At 40.6% G+C, this 14,444-nt stretch overlaps 1 protein-coding gene across 2 annotated transcripts; it reads right to left on the bottom strand.

Moving 5' to 3' along the window:
- Positions 1 to 14: 14 nt before the first annotated feature.
- Positions 15 to 14,442, bottom strand: gga3b (golgi associated, gamma adaptin ear containing, ARF binding protein 3b). 2 transcript variants are annotated; one of them, XM_088339430.1, is made up of 17 exons: positions 14,343 to 14,442; positions 13,970 to 14,054; positions 13,745 to 13,820; positions 13,581 to 13,679; positions 12,856 to 12,979; positions 12,675 to 12,778; positions 11,885 to 11,965; positions 10,712 to 10,849; positions 10,567 to 10,648; positions 9,072 to 9,185; positions 7,808 to 8,062; positions 7,181 to 7,266; positions 6,810 to 6,943; positions 4,591 to 4,865; positions 4,265 to 4,434; positions 1,274 to 1,384; positions 15 to 1,164 (listed from the first exon to the last, which is right to left on the bottom strand). In XM_088339430.1, the coding sequence occupies exons 1-17, from the start codon at positions 14,413 to 14,415 to the stop codon at positions 1,054 to 1,056; spliced, it is 2,118 nt and encodes a 705-aa protein (XP_088195556.1). In that variant the 5' UTR covers positions 14,416 to 14,442; the 3' UTR covers positions 15 to 1,053. The 2 variants fall into 2 exon arrangements, with proteins under 2 accessions (XP_088195556.1, XP_088195565.1); XM_088339439.1 differs by lacking the exons at positions 13,581 to 13,679; positions 13,745 to 13,820 and having other exon boundaries at positions 14,343 to 14,381.
- Between the last annotated feature and the right edge of the window lie 2 nt (positions 14,443 to 14,444).

The following is a 14,444-nucleotide window of genomic DNA, read 5'->3' as shown; positions in this document are numbered from 1 at the left end:
AATGATACATGGAATTCCACTCACACATCACACAATTTATTTAATGCTCCAAATACACTGAATGTACAAATGTACAACTCTAAACGGGACACATTTTCACAAATACACAAATGATTTATGTATGCAATCTTCAATACAGCTTATATGCAAATTGGGGAATTCAGATCGATTGTCGTGACAATTCCACAGCTGAATATCATGAACGTATATTAATCATTTGTTTTTCACATTTAAAGTTGAGTGACCAACTAAAAGTAAAATGCAGCAATAATATAGTGATTTCTGCTCACGGTGTTTAATTTCTTAATACATACAAAAACATGGCAGCAAATTATGAGTCTTAATGAAGCTCATCAATCTACTTTAGCATAAATAAAACTAAAAAAATGCGCCACACAAATCCTAGACAGCAAATGAGCGTCAAATTCAATCTGTTAACTCAAGTTTTGTCAGAAAAAGCATTCAGCAAATATTTTTGCTTTTAGATACAAATAATTGCTTAAGTACTGACTTTTACACTTAATATACATTGCTATCAGAAATTGTATATTTTCTGCCTATGTAATTCAGCCAAAATTCTTTGTTGATTGGGGTAAAAACTGTATATTGAAGGAAAAAATATTGCACATGTCTGTTTTCACAATACCTTAAAGATTACCCAAACATTCAACGTTGGTAACATACCAATATATCGTAGAAGCAAGAATTCATTCCTCTAATAAAAACTTTTGATCTGAGGAATGTGCCTTTTTGTTAAAGAGGAAAAAGAGTTCACAAAAATATTAGCATAGCTACTAACTTAAACACAACAATTCTGGAACTCTGGATAAAAGGTACAAGCAAATAAAAGATCTAGTGCCAGTATTGTCCCTTTCATCAGTGCTTTTAGGCAATACGCACGACTATAAAACATGACCTATACAGTATATAGATAAAGTGTCACGAAATCAAAATGTTGAGTTATTAGCCGCAACTTCATGCAGCAGTCACAGGTCACCTTCATGAAATCTAGAGTTTGCTCAGGAATGCATTTGTATATGAGTATGTTTATGTCTAAAGATGTCCCCATGTCTCTGGTGGGGGGAACTGGTCCACCTCTCCCCCCTCACTGCGAAGTAAATCCCCAAGCGTAAATGCTAGCTTGTAGCGCAGACGCACCTTCTCCTGGAAAAAAAACAGCCAATGTGTACTTATTATAGTCAGCAAAGAAGCTTGTGCAAGAATAGTGGGGAGTAACAAAACATTTGCGCACACGCGTGGATCTGATCCTCACCTTAGTCGGATTCGCCAGCAGCATGATCTGCGTGATTGAGGCAGGGGGAAGGATGGGGTTGAATGCAGCCAATTCGGTTCCCGAAGGAGGCTGCAGCTTGACCTTCATTGACTGAAATAAGGAGAAAAAGGAAAATGTTGACCATTTAAAAAAACACCAACTTTAAACTTCTCCATCCAGTTATGTATTGTTTTTGTCTCTATGAACTGCTACTGTGCACCACATTCAGGTTAAAAAAATCGGGAAAAATGTATGCCACACTATGTAGTTAAAGTCTGTATTATTTGACCACTAGATATCACTGTATTGTGTAGTGCAACCCAATAAGAAGACAAAGAACACAAGCTACGGTAACTCAATGACCTAACCGAAACCATTTTTCCTTTTTTTTGGCCCTGACTTGCAAGGTTTGTGGGTACTCATAGCAGCTAGATGCTGGACAATTATGTCAGCTCCCTCTAGGTGAACCTTATGTAAAATAAACAAAACATTTCTTGACTTAAGGATTAGTTTTTAAAATGTATGTTTAATTTTTAAATCAAAAGTTTTTTTGTAAGTGTAACGGGTGTAATAACTTTTGTTTTATTGAAATTCCTGCTGAAATATGTGTAAAGTTTTTGGTAAATGTCCTGCAATGCTGAGTCCAACAGTGCCATCTGCTGGTATGGGGTGGGGTTTGGTTTTGGCTTCTAACATGTGACCAAGAGGCGGGGTTTGTTGTTAGTCTTACCAGAGAGAACTACAAAGGTAAGACATATCTTTTGGTGCTCCACAAAATAAGTTAATTTTAAACATTATAACCCCAGCTGACAAATCTCTCACCATGCATAGTAATGTGATTGATATTGTCAAGCTGTTTACGTTTATTTTCGTTTTGTTTCTGTTTTACTAAATATTAATTCCCCTTGTAGAGATCAAAGAGATCAGAAACAGCAGAAAAAGCTAATGTTGTGACTCATCCATTTGCAGGTAAATTGTACCCATTTTTATACTCATTATTGTTTTTATTCCTATTTTCTCATATACATTAAAAAAGGATGATGTTGGTTAAAATTCAGACTAAGGAAAAACATGTTGAATTCATTGTAAACGTTAAAAATCCACTATACGATCTCTTGTTAAAAGTATCTTGTTAAAATGTAAAGATGTAAAAATGTATTGTGATATTCTAAAATGTATTTTCTGTAAAGTGAAAAGAAAGCTCTTTGATAAGCTTTGTTGTTAGTCTTACCAGAGAGAACTACAAAGAGATCAAAGAGATCAGACCCAGCAGAAAAAGCTAATGTTGTGACTCATCCATTTGCAGAAACTGTAATAATAAAAACCTCATCATCCAGTCCAGCGTGAATGTGGATCTTTGGTGGGACACGTACACCGCGGTTACATAAGGAATTACTTTTTTTTTTATCACTAGGAAGCACTTAACACGTCAAACATACGGCCCACGGGCCAGATCCGATTCAATCGGGCCCTATGTAAATTTTGTATGTCAAAAAAAAGCAAGTCTCTGGCTCATTTCTATCAAACGTTATGAATTTATTAAACAAATTCAAACCAAAATCTTGCCACTAGAGGGCAGTAAATATCTAAACGAGCTGGTGACCAGCGAATTTTCTGTCCATGTTTTGACTATTTTTGAACAGGTCTTCTCTGTGATAAACAATAATAAAGCAGCAAATATTCACTTGAATAACATTATTATGATGCGACTACTCAGGATTTGACACCATTATTGATGCACCTGTGGAGATGCTAATTTTAAGGGGACAGAAGCAGCAAGTACACTGCAGGAGTGCAACGCGAGACGTGGGCGGGCGGAGGGGTGGGGGGTGGGGTACCTGGCATGAAATTTCTTTGTACACATCATTTACAATAAGACTTATCTGGTTTCATGTTAAAGACATTATTGTGCAGTATTTTCTCAGCTTCAATATGCAATAGTTGTATATGACGTTGCTCGTTTACTATTGAAACTCTTCATTTGTAATCTTTCAACTTGAGCTCGGTGGCCTTGAGGGTAGGGCACCCACTCCGAGACTGGGAGGTCACTGGTTCAAGCCTCGGACGAGTCATACCTAAGACTTATAACATTGGTACTCATTGCCTCCCTGCTTGGCCCTCGGCATTAAGGTTGGAATTGGGGGGTTTGGTCACCTAATGACTCCCAACACAGCCGTTGGGTCTAAAATGGCGGCGCCCTGTTCGGCTGCATCGGCTCGCTACAGTTTAACTGCGCGGGTCAGATGTATCGACATTTCGTTCTGTGTGCATGGGTACAAGAATGACAATAAAAGTAAATTCTTCTTCTTGAGTTTTTTTTAGTGTGGTGAGTTGGTACCGATGTAAAACTGCATTTAACTATTGAAATAAACAATTTGTCAACACATTTAATGCGAGACATAGAAATCATTCTTTTCATGGTTTGTGAATAAATGTGTGATTATAATTTGTAGGGTAGGCTAAAATGTAGGCTTAATGATAAAGCAGACTACTGAAAAACAAAGCTCAATATTTGGCGTTGACATTTTCAGATCCTGCCTACTTGAGAACATAAAGTCTGGATCCGGCCCCCGAGCCAAATTGATTTTAACATGGCAGTTTGGCGGCGCTGTGATTAGCGCGTGTGCGGCATAGTTCTAAGGTCTTGGGAACCTCCTGTTTGGGTTCAAATCCAGCTACCGGACTTCCTCTGCGAAGTTTGTATGTTCTCCCCGTGCTTGCGTAGCTTTCCTCCGGGCATTCCGGTTTCCTCCCACATTCCAAAGACATGCATTTCAGGTGGATCGGCCGGTCCAAATTGTCCCTAGGTGTGAACGAGCGAGTTGTCTGTCCCTGTGTGCCCTGCAATTGGCTGGCGACCAGTTCAGGGTGTCCCCTGCCCACTGATTGCTGGGATGGGCTACAGCACCCCCGCGACCCAACTGAGGATAAGCGGTGCAGCTAATGAGATGAGATGCCTGCGCTAAAGAATACACGCCGTCCTTTTAATACCTTGGGTACAGCAGCTTGCAGTACTACCCCATGAACAGGGAGCGGCGCTGTATTAAGCATGGACACTACCATGACCAAGACATCGGGCCTGCCGGGAGGAGAGTCTGAAGCAAAGTTGATCAGAACCCGAACGCCGTCCTTGTCATAGGCAGTGATTGGCAGCACTTTACCTAAAATGACACGTTACCCAATCAGAAAGTTGAAAACCTGGCAACCTGTTCATGTAGTTTGCAAAAACATCAAAAACTGTCCATGCAAATTCAAATAAAAAGGGTTGGCTCTTAATATTCTATTTAAGACATGATGATATCATCCATCTGTCTTACTGGGTCTAACGGCCTCGAGAGGAACGTGTACGTTGCTTAGCGACACTTGCGAGGCGGCGATGGGGCTTCCCTGGGCCGCAGGTTGGGCTGGTGAAAAGGAGCGAAATAGAGGGCTTCCCGGCATGGAAGCGAGGTCCTGGACCTTGCCATGGGTGTGGGCAGGAGAGCCAGGAAGTGCAGACTTCAGGGGAGGTGCCGGAGAGGAGGCGCTTGACATCCTCGCAGAGAGAGGAATGACTGTGGGGGCCCCAAAATTGTTTCCCGTTACCACAGGACTGTGGGGGGAAAAAAAGCACAACATCACACTTTTAATTAAATATCAATATACAAATTGAAAAAATATGTTGATTCTCTTTTTTTAAGTCACAAAATGTGCACTCTACCCAGTAAGCATACACTAGTCTACTAGTCTCTCTTGATTACTTTATACTTTGTGTGAACAGGAAAATATGTTGATTCTTTTTTAAGTCACAAAATGTGCACTCTACCCAGTAAGCATACACTAGTCTACTAGTCTCTCTTGATTACTTTATACTTTGTGTGAACAGGGTGCTTTTTAGGGGTACATTTAAAGTATGCTATTGTTACCTTCGGATCAAGGGTGCTCCTTTTCAACATATTTGCTCACGGATGCTGATGAGAGGTACCAATAGTAGCCCATTAAATTCCCTACCCACACCACCCAAAAGACTTAAGAAATGGCTAAAGTCGAAATACTATTTATGAAAATAATATTCTTCATTCTTGATCGTAAAAGAAGCCCATAGAGTTTGGTTTTAGTTGAGTCAGGGCTAATGGATTAAAGCAGGTATGTCCAAAGTCCGACCCGGGGGCCAGTAACGGCCCATGATCAAATTTTTACTGGCCCGCAGCCTCCGTCATAAAATGAATGATATGTGGCCCGCCAGTAATGTTGACCACGGCATAAAATAAATTCTATAAATATAAAAATAAAAATCATCCCATTTCACCAGATGATGGCAGTAGACCTTTGGCCACCTTACCATTTGCGTCAAGAGTTATAGACAACCCCAATCCAGACATGGTGTGTATAATTAATAGAATATAAAGGAAAGTTGACTGTGGGCGCCGCCGTTTCAGGTCAAGTGGAAAATTTGAGGTTTTTTTTTCACTGAAATCCAAAACAACTCTGTCTGCCTAATTTGCCAAGAGAACAATATAATATCAAGAGGCACTGCCAGAGAAATACACTGACTACAAAAAGCTAACCAGAAACAAACGCTTTGAAAAGTGGAAGCTGTTTTAACAACACATCAGCCTTTTTTCACAAGACCCTGCGAGTCAAATGAAAATGCTGCAAAGGCAGGCTAGGAGATCGCGAGGCTGATCGCCAAGTACTGCAAACTTTTCCCAAAATGTATATTTATTAAAGACGGTTCAAAAAAATCCCAGGTTAAATAGTCGGCCCTCACACAGATTCAGTTTACCCAATCTGGCCCGCTTTTTTGAAACGTTTGGACACCCCTGGATTAAAGCATTCCATTTGATGAATACATAAGACATTGAGATACGCCAATCTTGCTGACCAATGTGGTTGGACTCCAAATCTCAAAATATTAGAATAAGCATTGTATCAAATATCCGATTTTTTCTAATTGCAATACATAAACTAACGCAATCAAAATATTTTATTTTTTGCGACAGTCATGTATAGAAATATATATTTTCCTCTTTTTCTGACACAATTTTAGGATATGCTGGTCTACTAGTGACTCCAAGAGCCAAGAAGAGATCCACGCAGGTTTGAGAGCATTTTCCATTCGGGCCCCAGTGCTGTGGAATGCTCTTCCCTCTTAGATTCGGTTTGCAACCTCAGTGGAAATGTTTAAACCTTAACTTAAAACGCACTTCCATTCTATAGCATATGAATAACAGAAATTTTATGTTGACATTATCTGTGTAGTATTTGTTATTGCAACATCCATTGCAGCCTGGTCATCCTGGAAGGGGAATTACCTCATCTGAGGTCCCTTCTCTTGGTTTCTTCATTTTCCTCATGTTGAGGTTTTTGAGTTTTTCCTTGCCCTCATGTAGGTTTTAGATCAGGGGATGGTGTCATAATAGTCTGTAGTTTGCAATAATCTGTGGTCTGTGCAGCCCTTTGAGACTCTTTGTAATTAAGGGGTATACAAATAAACATGACTTGACTTGATGTATGCAAAAACAACAGGATAAAGCAGCATATATTAGCGTTGCACCTCTTTTGATTAGAGAAGCCCATCATAGCCAAGTCTTGAAGGTTTTGGAGCGAGGCAAAGTCGGGTTCTGCTGTTGGCAATTGTGGACCCGGACATACACCACTTCCAAACAAATCTGTGCTCGATGCAGGAGCCTGAAGACACATCAAGCACTCTGAGTATTTCCGGCTTTACAATTCAACGGTGCAATAAACGAGATCACTGATGGAACAGACGTCTTTTTTTTACTCACTCAGTTAGAGTAAATCACAATAGTTTTACCACTTTGCTGAATTTTTGTACTTGTTAGGAGAGAGAGCATACTAACTAGAGGAAAACCATCACCTTCTTAAAATGATCAATAAACACTTCGTACACTTGAGATAACTTACCTGTAATGAACTCCACTGATTGGACGCTTCCTTCAACTTCGGTTTGCCTATGTCGCTCAGTACCGTGGGGTGGTCTTCATTTAGTCCTGTGGGGTATACAAATTCTATTCTAACTTTTTTCTATTTTTGGGAGAATTCATACCAGGCATGCCAAACATGCAGCCCGCCGGCCAGATTCGGTCCGTTGGATGATTTTAACCAACCCGCCATATATTTCTGGGTATGTCAAAATATAAGCGCGTCTATAGGTCATTTCGATCAAAAGTTTTGATTTTTGAAATTATTTAAAACCAAACGCTGAGTTTGTATAGCATGGTGAGTTGATTCAGGTGTACAACTGGATTCACTTGACTGTTGAATGAAACCAGTTAACACATTCAATGCCAAACAAGAAAAAAAAATGCCCATTGCTTTTGAGTAAATCTGTCGTCGTCCGAGAGTATAGTATGGAGGGTAGGTTACTGATAAAAGCTGAATGATAAAGCATAATACTTAAAAACACAGCTAAAAATTTGGAGTTGACATTCTTTTAGTGATCCGGCCCGCCTGAGAACAGTAAGTCTGGATCCGGCCCCAGAGCCAAACAGTTTTACATACTTGACCTCAACAAAAGATTTGACTAAGTACCTAACGACAGCAGCTCGTTATCAAGTAGCAAGAGTGCGTCCGAAGCCTTATTGGGCTGAGGGCGACCCGGGCTTTGGCTATGATTTGCCAGTGAAACCGGCGGCTGTTTGGGAGGCGGGGGAAGGGCGGGGAAGGACGAGTCTCCTAAGATGTCGGTCAGATCGCCGCATAGCTTGATGGAGGGCGCCGGCTGAAGACTTGGGGCATCAGGCGGCGCGGCCAAGTCGATGAGTGTGTCCGTCGTCTCTGGCGAGTCTACGGGGAAAATCATTTCAGAGTTTTTCCTGTGTGCTTTGTTTTGTGTGTTTGAGCAGGTGTCCCCAACCTTTTCTGTACCAAGAGCCAGTTTAATGTCCGACAATCTTCTCGCAGCCCGGCCCAATGATAACATGAGTAATAATGTCAACAAGAACAATAATAAGCCTAAATCCACTGTCTAATCACTAGATATACAGATGACATAGAAAAAGGCATTTGCTTTAATCTTATCTCACTGTTTTGTTTTTTTACGGGATCAGAAATAAATGTGGGCAGCACGGCGGCGCAGTGGTTAGCGCTTGTGCGGCACAGTTCATGTCATGGGAACCTGTCGTGGGTTCAAATCCAGCTCCAGACTTTCTGTGCGGAGTTTGTATGTTCTCCCCGTGCTTGCGGGCACTCCGGTTTCCTCCCACATTCCAAAAACATGCATTTCAGGTGAATTGGCCGGTCCAAATTGTCCCTAGGTGTGAATGAGCGAATGAGTTGTCTGTCCCTGTGTGCCCTGCGATTGGCTGGCAACCAGTTCAGGGTGTCCCCTGCCCACTGCCCGAAGATGGCTGGGATGGGCTCCAGCCCCCCCGCGACCCTAATGAGGATAAGCGGTACGGCTAATGAGATGAGATGAGAAATAAATGTTACAGTCTAACATTATATGGATAAGATTTGCTGTCATCTATGCTATTTTTATTCCAAAATATGTTAAATACAGCTTTTCTCCATATCAATACTAGTTTGAGTACCGTATTTCCTGGACCTGATTTTCTCGCCCTATGATTTTTTTATAAAAAGGTCATGTATTTTTGCCCATCTGGATGTATGGTCTTGTACCACTATCAGGCACTAAATATTACACACTGTCCCTTTAAGAACTCACAAAAATACAAAAATAGAACAGACAGTGCACATTTCTTTTAAAATCAAAAATAGCATCGAAGTTGCAATACTGGTCTAAAACAGTTTGCTTCAAAATCTTGCAGCCCTAGTGCATGTTTGATTCTCCTACCGCTGTGACGCACACAGGGCTCCTGGTCGTCTCCGTTGATGGGCAATCCCTCGACAATTTTCTTGTAGGAGTTGATGACTCTGGAGAGGTCGTCGCTAGCCTGCAGGATGTCACCTGAGCAAAACAATCTATTAATTCCTCGTTAACATTTAATCGATTGATGTGTAATTGATTATTTCTCTGTGGCTTGAAAGAACCAAAGGCAAGTGTAATGCTTGACTAGCAAAAGCTTAAACAACTTGAGTCTGCAGCAAAAATTCCCCAGATGTGATGTGGTACCTCTTTATTCTGAGTGCTTCGAAACAGAAGAATTTCGACGAACGAGATTTATTTGGAGAACATTTTTTGCTGTGCATCCGACTGAAAATCCAGGTAATGAGCATTCCCAGAGGCTAACACTAGAGACCGCTTTCTGCCAGCATCAGCTTGTTCAAGTTTCTGCATGCTAAGTATTATAGACAAAAGAAAAATGTGCTGTTAACATGTTTGTGTGTTCCATACCTGTAAATCATAGGCAAATCTTCCCCTTATTATGAAATGATCTGCATTTATATAGCGCTTTTCAAGTCAATGACTTCCCAAAGCGCTTTACAATGTGCTCCACATTTCCCAATAGCGGCCTTGCAGCCATGTAAGGCGCTAACCTGCTTATTGGGGGTATTAGGGGTTCAGTGTCTTACCCAAGGACACTTCGACATGTAACACGGACGAGCCGGGATTCGAACTGGGATCCCTTGATCCCAAGACGAGCGCTCTACCTCCTGAGCTACTGCCGCCCCAATGATTATTAATGATTGCAATTCCCCTTATTAAGCTACAACAAACCTTACAAACCAAACGTGGCACCTATTTACTCACAGCAAAACACCATGACAATATAAGCAATTATCCATTACGTTGTTGTTCGCTATCAGTGACTGAGACGATACGTATTGGAGCCAAAGAAATGAGTTTTTATTGAACATTTAAAAAATCCCATAAAGAAATTGTACACTATTTGAAATGATCAAAAAGCATATCCAATAAGGACAAAAACTACACATGAACAGGTATGGCATATGTTCATTTAAAGTTACAGTAATTTTAATTTGAACTGTACAATAAGTGCTTATGGGTTATCAATAGTCTTTTAATTCTTACTCCTCCCTCATTCCTCCGCACCGTGCACAGACCTCCTTTATAGCGACTGCCTTCATGGTAAGTGCTGATAATAAACTTGCAATTTATATCATTAATATCATCTTATTTATTTTATTACTGTATTTTTTGTGTTTAATTTATATTTGAATGTGTTTTGAGTGATAAGGAAGACGTGTTTTAGAGCTATTTGAGGTTAGCTTTGATGCTTTTGGGAGGCGGTGAACGGGCCAATTCGTTTTTAATGATTTCATATAGAGAAAAATAATCTCGTTACAGGAGCAATTTAAGCTACGAGCACGATCCTGCAACGAATTAAGCTTGTATGAAGAAGTACCACTGTATATCGTCAACAAACCTAAACTGGTGTCGTTGTCCTCAGCCTCTGTGGCCATTTTGAAAGCGGCCCGCCTCAACTTATCACAGCGCTCATACAGTTCCTAAAGAATTAAAAGAGAAACTTTCAAATATGGGTTCAAGATAATATCATTTCAAACACAAACCTTCATAATCTCTTTGTCAGATTCCGACGAGGCATCTTTGTCGTAGTGTGAGAGCATCTCGGACAAGAGCTTGACGTTGATGTTCACCTCCTCCAACGTGTTGTTGCGCTTTGAGGCCTTCTGCACCCGCACCTCATCCTAGGACAAGAAATGAGAAACTCACAACCCAAAGTAATAACAAAACTGTGTTTCCCAACATTGGATGAACGTGGTCATCCATTTTCTGCGCCGCTTATCCTCAGTAGGGTCGCGGGGATGCTGGAGCCCATCCCAGCTGTCTTCAGGCAGTGGGCAGGGAACACTCTTAATTGGTTGCCAGCCAGTCGCGGGGCACACGACTCAGACAGACAACACACTCGCTCATTCACACCTAGGGACAATTTTAACCAGCCAATTACCCTGATATACAATTTTTTGGAAGGCCAGGGGGAACTGGAAAACAACCTGGGCTTCTCTCCTCGCTATTTTTTTTTTTTTAATTATCCACCAGTCATTGGTCTTTGTTTCTTTTTGATTGTGCAGGATCTGCGCAATCAATTGTAACCCCCTCTTGCTTTTTGGCCCCTGCTCCAGAGTCCTAAAAAATAAAATCTGAAGATTTGGGTCTGCTGGGTTGGGCTTCACTACCCATCAGGCTGGATTTTTTTTAGGCCCTACCTTAGCTCTAATGTAAAGTAATTACTAGTAATCTTTTTATTGTTTTAATTCTTAGTTCCTAATTTAAAAACGGTTACCAGAGGGTAATCAATTCAAGCACAGGATTGTACGCCCTTAGAGCAGTGATTTTCAACCACTGCGCCGCGACACACTACTGTGCCGTGAGAGATCGGCAGGTGTGCCGTGAGAAATTATCCGATGTCACTTTTTAAAATTTAATACAAATTTATGAATCATTTTCTGCAAATATTATGTCATTGCCAAGTCTCAGTGCTGTAAAAACAGGTGGTATTACAAATTATATTGTAATTAAACATACTGTTCAGTGTCATTTTATAACATTTTTGGTTATGATGCAAAAAAACGTGCCATGGCTCAAAAAAAGGTTGAAAAACATTGCCTTAGATGGACTGACGTCTATTAGGAATGCTGTTTTTACCTTTTGAATAGGTAATCTTGATCAACCTTCACAAAATAGCTTCTAAGCTGAACTAACATGACTGTGAAAGGTCTCACCTCTTTCACCATATTTTTGATTAACCTGTTGGCCTCTTGGAGGTCTTCTGGATTTTTGCTGCGAAGAAGTTCTGCTAGGAGCTGTGGACACAGATTAATACAAACTGGTTTTAGTTTGAATCTTTTTACAAATTATACTTAAAACAATTCAAATCATAGAGACATTTTAAAATGCATTAAACAAGTGGTGTCAAACAGCCGGCCGGATCGGGCCCGCTAAGGGACTGAATCCGGCCCGCGAGACGACGTTTAGAGAAGTGAAAGAGAAAAACGAGCTGTAGGTTGAAATATGTCCACTTGATGTTGCCAAAGCCAGGTGCCTCTCACAAAGACACTGTACTTGTATTTCTTTCTCGCTCTCTCTCTCACTCGGTCACTCTTTCACTCTCTGTGTCTCTCTTTCTTTGTTTCTCTTTACCTTATTTTGCTCTCTCTTCCTTCTTTTCTTTTCTCTCTTTTCTCTTTCTCTCTCTCTCACTTTCCCATTCTCTCTCTCTTTCTATATTTCTTTCTTTTTCTCTTTCTTTCCCTCTCTCTCCCCATCTCTTTTTATCTTTTGTTTCTCATATTCTCTCTCTCTTTCTCCTTTTCTCTCTTTCTTGGTCCCACCCTCTCTTTTTTTCTCTCTCTCCCTCTTTTTTCTTTCTCTCTCTTTTTTTTCTACTAGTTCGGCCCCCCGAGAGAATGTTTGTTCTATCGTGTGGCCCCCCAAGTTAAAATGAGTTTGACACCCCTGCATGAGACAATAGGCCTTATGGGTATACATAATTAGCTAATAACAGGACAAAACCTTCCCCATGTCCTCATTGTCGAACACGGGGTGTTTGGGACGCGTGGGAGGCGAGGGTATCAAAGTCCGGTCCAATGGCAACTCTGGGTCTTGTGTCACCAGCCCTGTGGGGAGAATGGTGGAATAAGCGAGGAAAAGGGTGACGGAAAAACAAGGTTCATCTAAACTATTCAGAACAAACCTTGTCTTTTCAAGGTTTGGTAGGCTTCATTTATCTTGGGCTCATTGGAGAATGCGACGGTCCAGCTGTACAGCATTTCTACAATCTTTGTCTTCACCTTCTCAGGCGCACTGTTGCCCATATACTAGAAATCGACATAATTCAGCCATTGTTCATCATTTGTAATGTGTTTTTTTTCTTTTTTACAGTTTAGGTTAAATAGGATCTTGACAGGATATAGAGCGAAGGAAATTCCCCGACAGTCAAGAGAATATTTGGAAGTATTGTTGTAAGCCGAGTTCTTTTGTGTTGCTGCTTCATTTGAAATAGTTGTTTGAAATTTTAGAATTATATATGTAGGCCAAGCACGGCGGCGCAGTGGTTAGCGCTTGTGCGGCACAGTTAATGTCATGGGAACCTGTCGTGGGTTCAAATCCAGCTCCAGACTTCCTGTGCGGAGTTTGTATGTTCTCCCCGTGCTTGCGTGGGTTTCCTCCGGGCACTCCGGTTTCCTCCCACGTTCCAAAAACATGCATTTCAGGTGAATTGGCCGGTCCAAATTGTCCCTAGGTGTGAATGAGCGAATGAGTTGTCTGTCCCTGTGTGCCCTGCGATTGGCTTTTACACATTTTTACCTTTTTAATTTGTTGACATGCACTGAAACAGAAAGTCTTTCAATTCTGTTATACTTGTATAATGACAATAAAGGCCATTCATTCATTTAAGAAGGTTTACTATAGACTTACTTTTGGGGATACGACTTTTATTAGCTCGTTTAAAAATCTGTACTTTCCAACTTCGTTATGAAACCTCTTCCCGCAGTTCTTCATGCATGCTTCCAACACCTATGCACACAATTATTTCCAATCAACCAGGATTTCTTCTGCTGAACTCAAGATTTGTTTCTTACAGTGAGAGCCTGAAGTGCTTCCCATTCTTGTGGTGATTGGATTTTGTGGACCAGTACTGGAATTGCAATTTGTGGACTGCAAAAGAAAGTCCATATTTTTTTATATATATATATATATATATATATATATATATATATATATATATATATTATAGTGTGAGAGAGAGAGATAAAGAGAAAGAGAAAGAGAGAGAGAGAGAGATTTGGTGTAAATACAGAACTAACCCTTCCAGTTCTTTGTTGACCTGGTCACAGAAACCAATGATGTATTCCCAGTCCTCCTGTCTGTTTGTTGGATGGGTGGCTTTATCTATGACAAATATATATTTACCCATAAATTCATGACGATCATACCATCACACCATTAAATTGTGACAAATAAACAAGCAAAACTACAATGACACCACAATCAAACATTTCCACCCTGCTGAATGAATGATGCCTTAATGCTATATTCAAAACCACAACGGAGCCCGTGGTGCCAGAAAACTTTGTTGACAACTATTGAATGAAATAAAATAGGTTTGTGTAATTTATGCATTGACATTTGCACGACAACAAATGTATTTTGATCAATAGAATTACAATAATTACTCACTGAGCCAGGATTCAAGCGACTCTTCTTCCTGATACGCCATAGCAATCGAAGCATCGCGAGACGTCACGGGCATGTGCACGAGAGTCACGTATAAAACGTTCT

This window comes from Urocampus carinirostris, chromosome 1, assembly GCF_059441175.1.
Source record: "Urocampus carinirostris isolate Australia breed hairy pipefish chromosome 1, RoL_Ucar_1.0, whole genome shotgun sequence".
Lineage (NCBI taxonomy): Eukaryota > Metazoa > Chordata > Actinopteri > Syngnathiformes > Syngnathidae > Urocampus > Urocampus carinirostris.
This window is presented reverse-complemented; position numbering and strand designations above follow the sequence as displayed.

Bases quoted from the DNA above. Each gene is read 5' to 3' on its own strand.
- gga3b (XM_088339430.1), bottom strand. From the start codon at position 14,415: ATGCCCGTGACGTCTCGCGATGCTTCGATTGCTATGGCGTATCAGGAA. The intron at 6,944-7,180 runs GTAAGTTATCTC...ATGTGTCTTCAG, and splicing joins ATCAGTGGAGTTCATTACAG to GCTCCTGCATCGAGCACAGA. The intron at 1,385-4,264 runs GTATTAAAAGGA...TCCTTATTTCAG, and splicing joins TGCAAGCTGCTGTACCCAAG to TCAATGAAGGTCAAGCTGCA.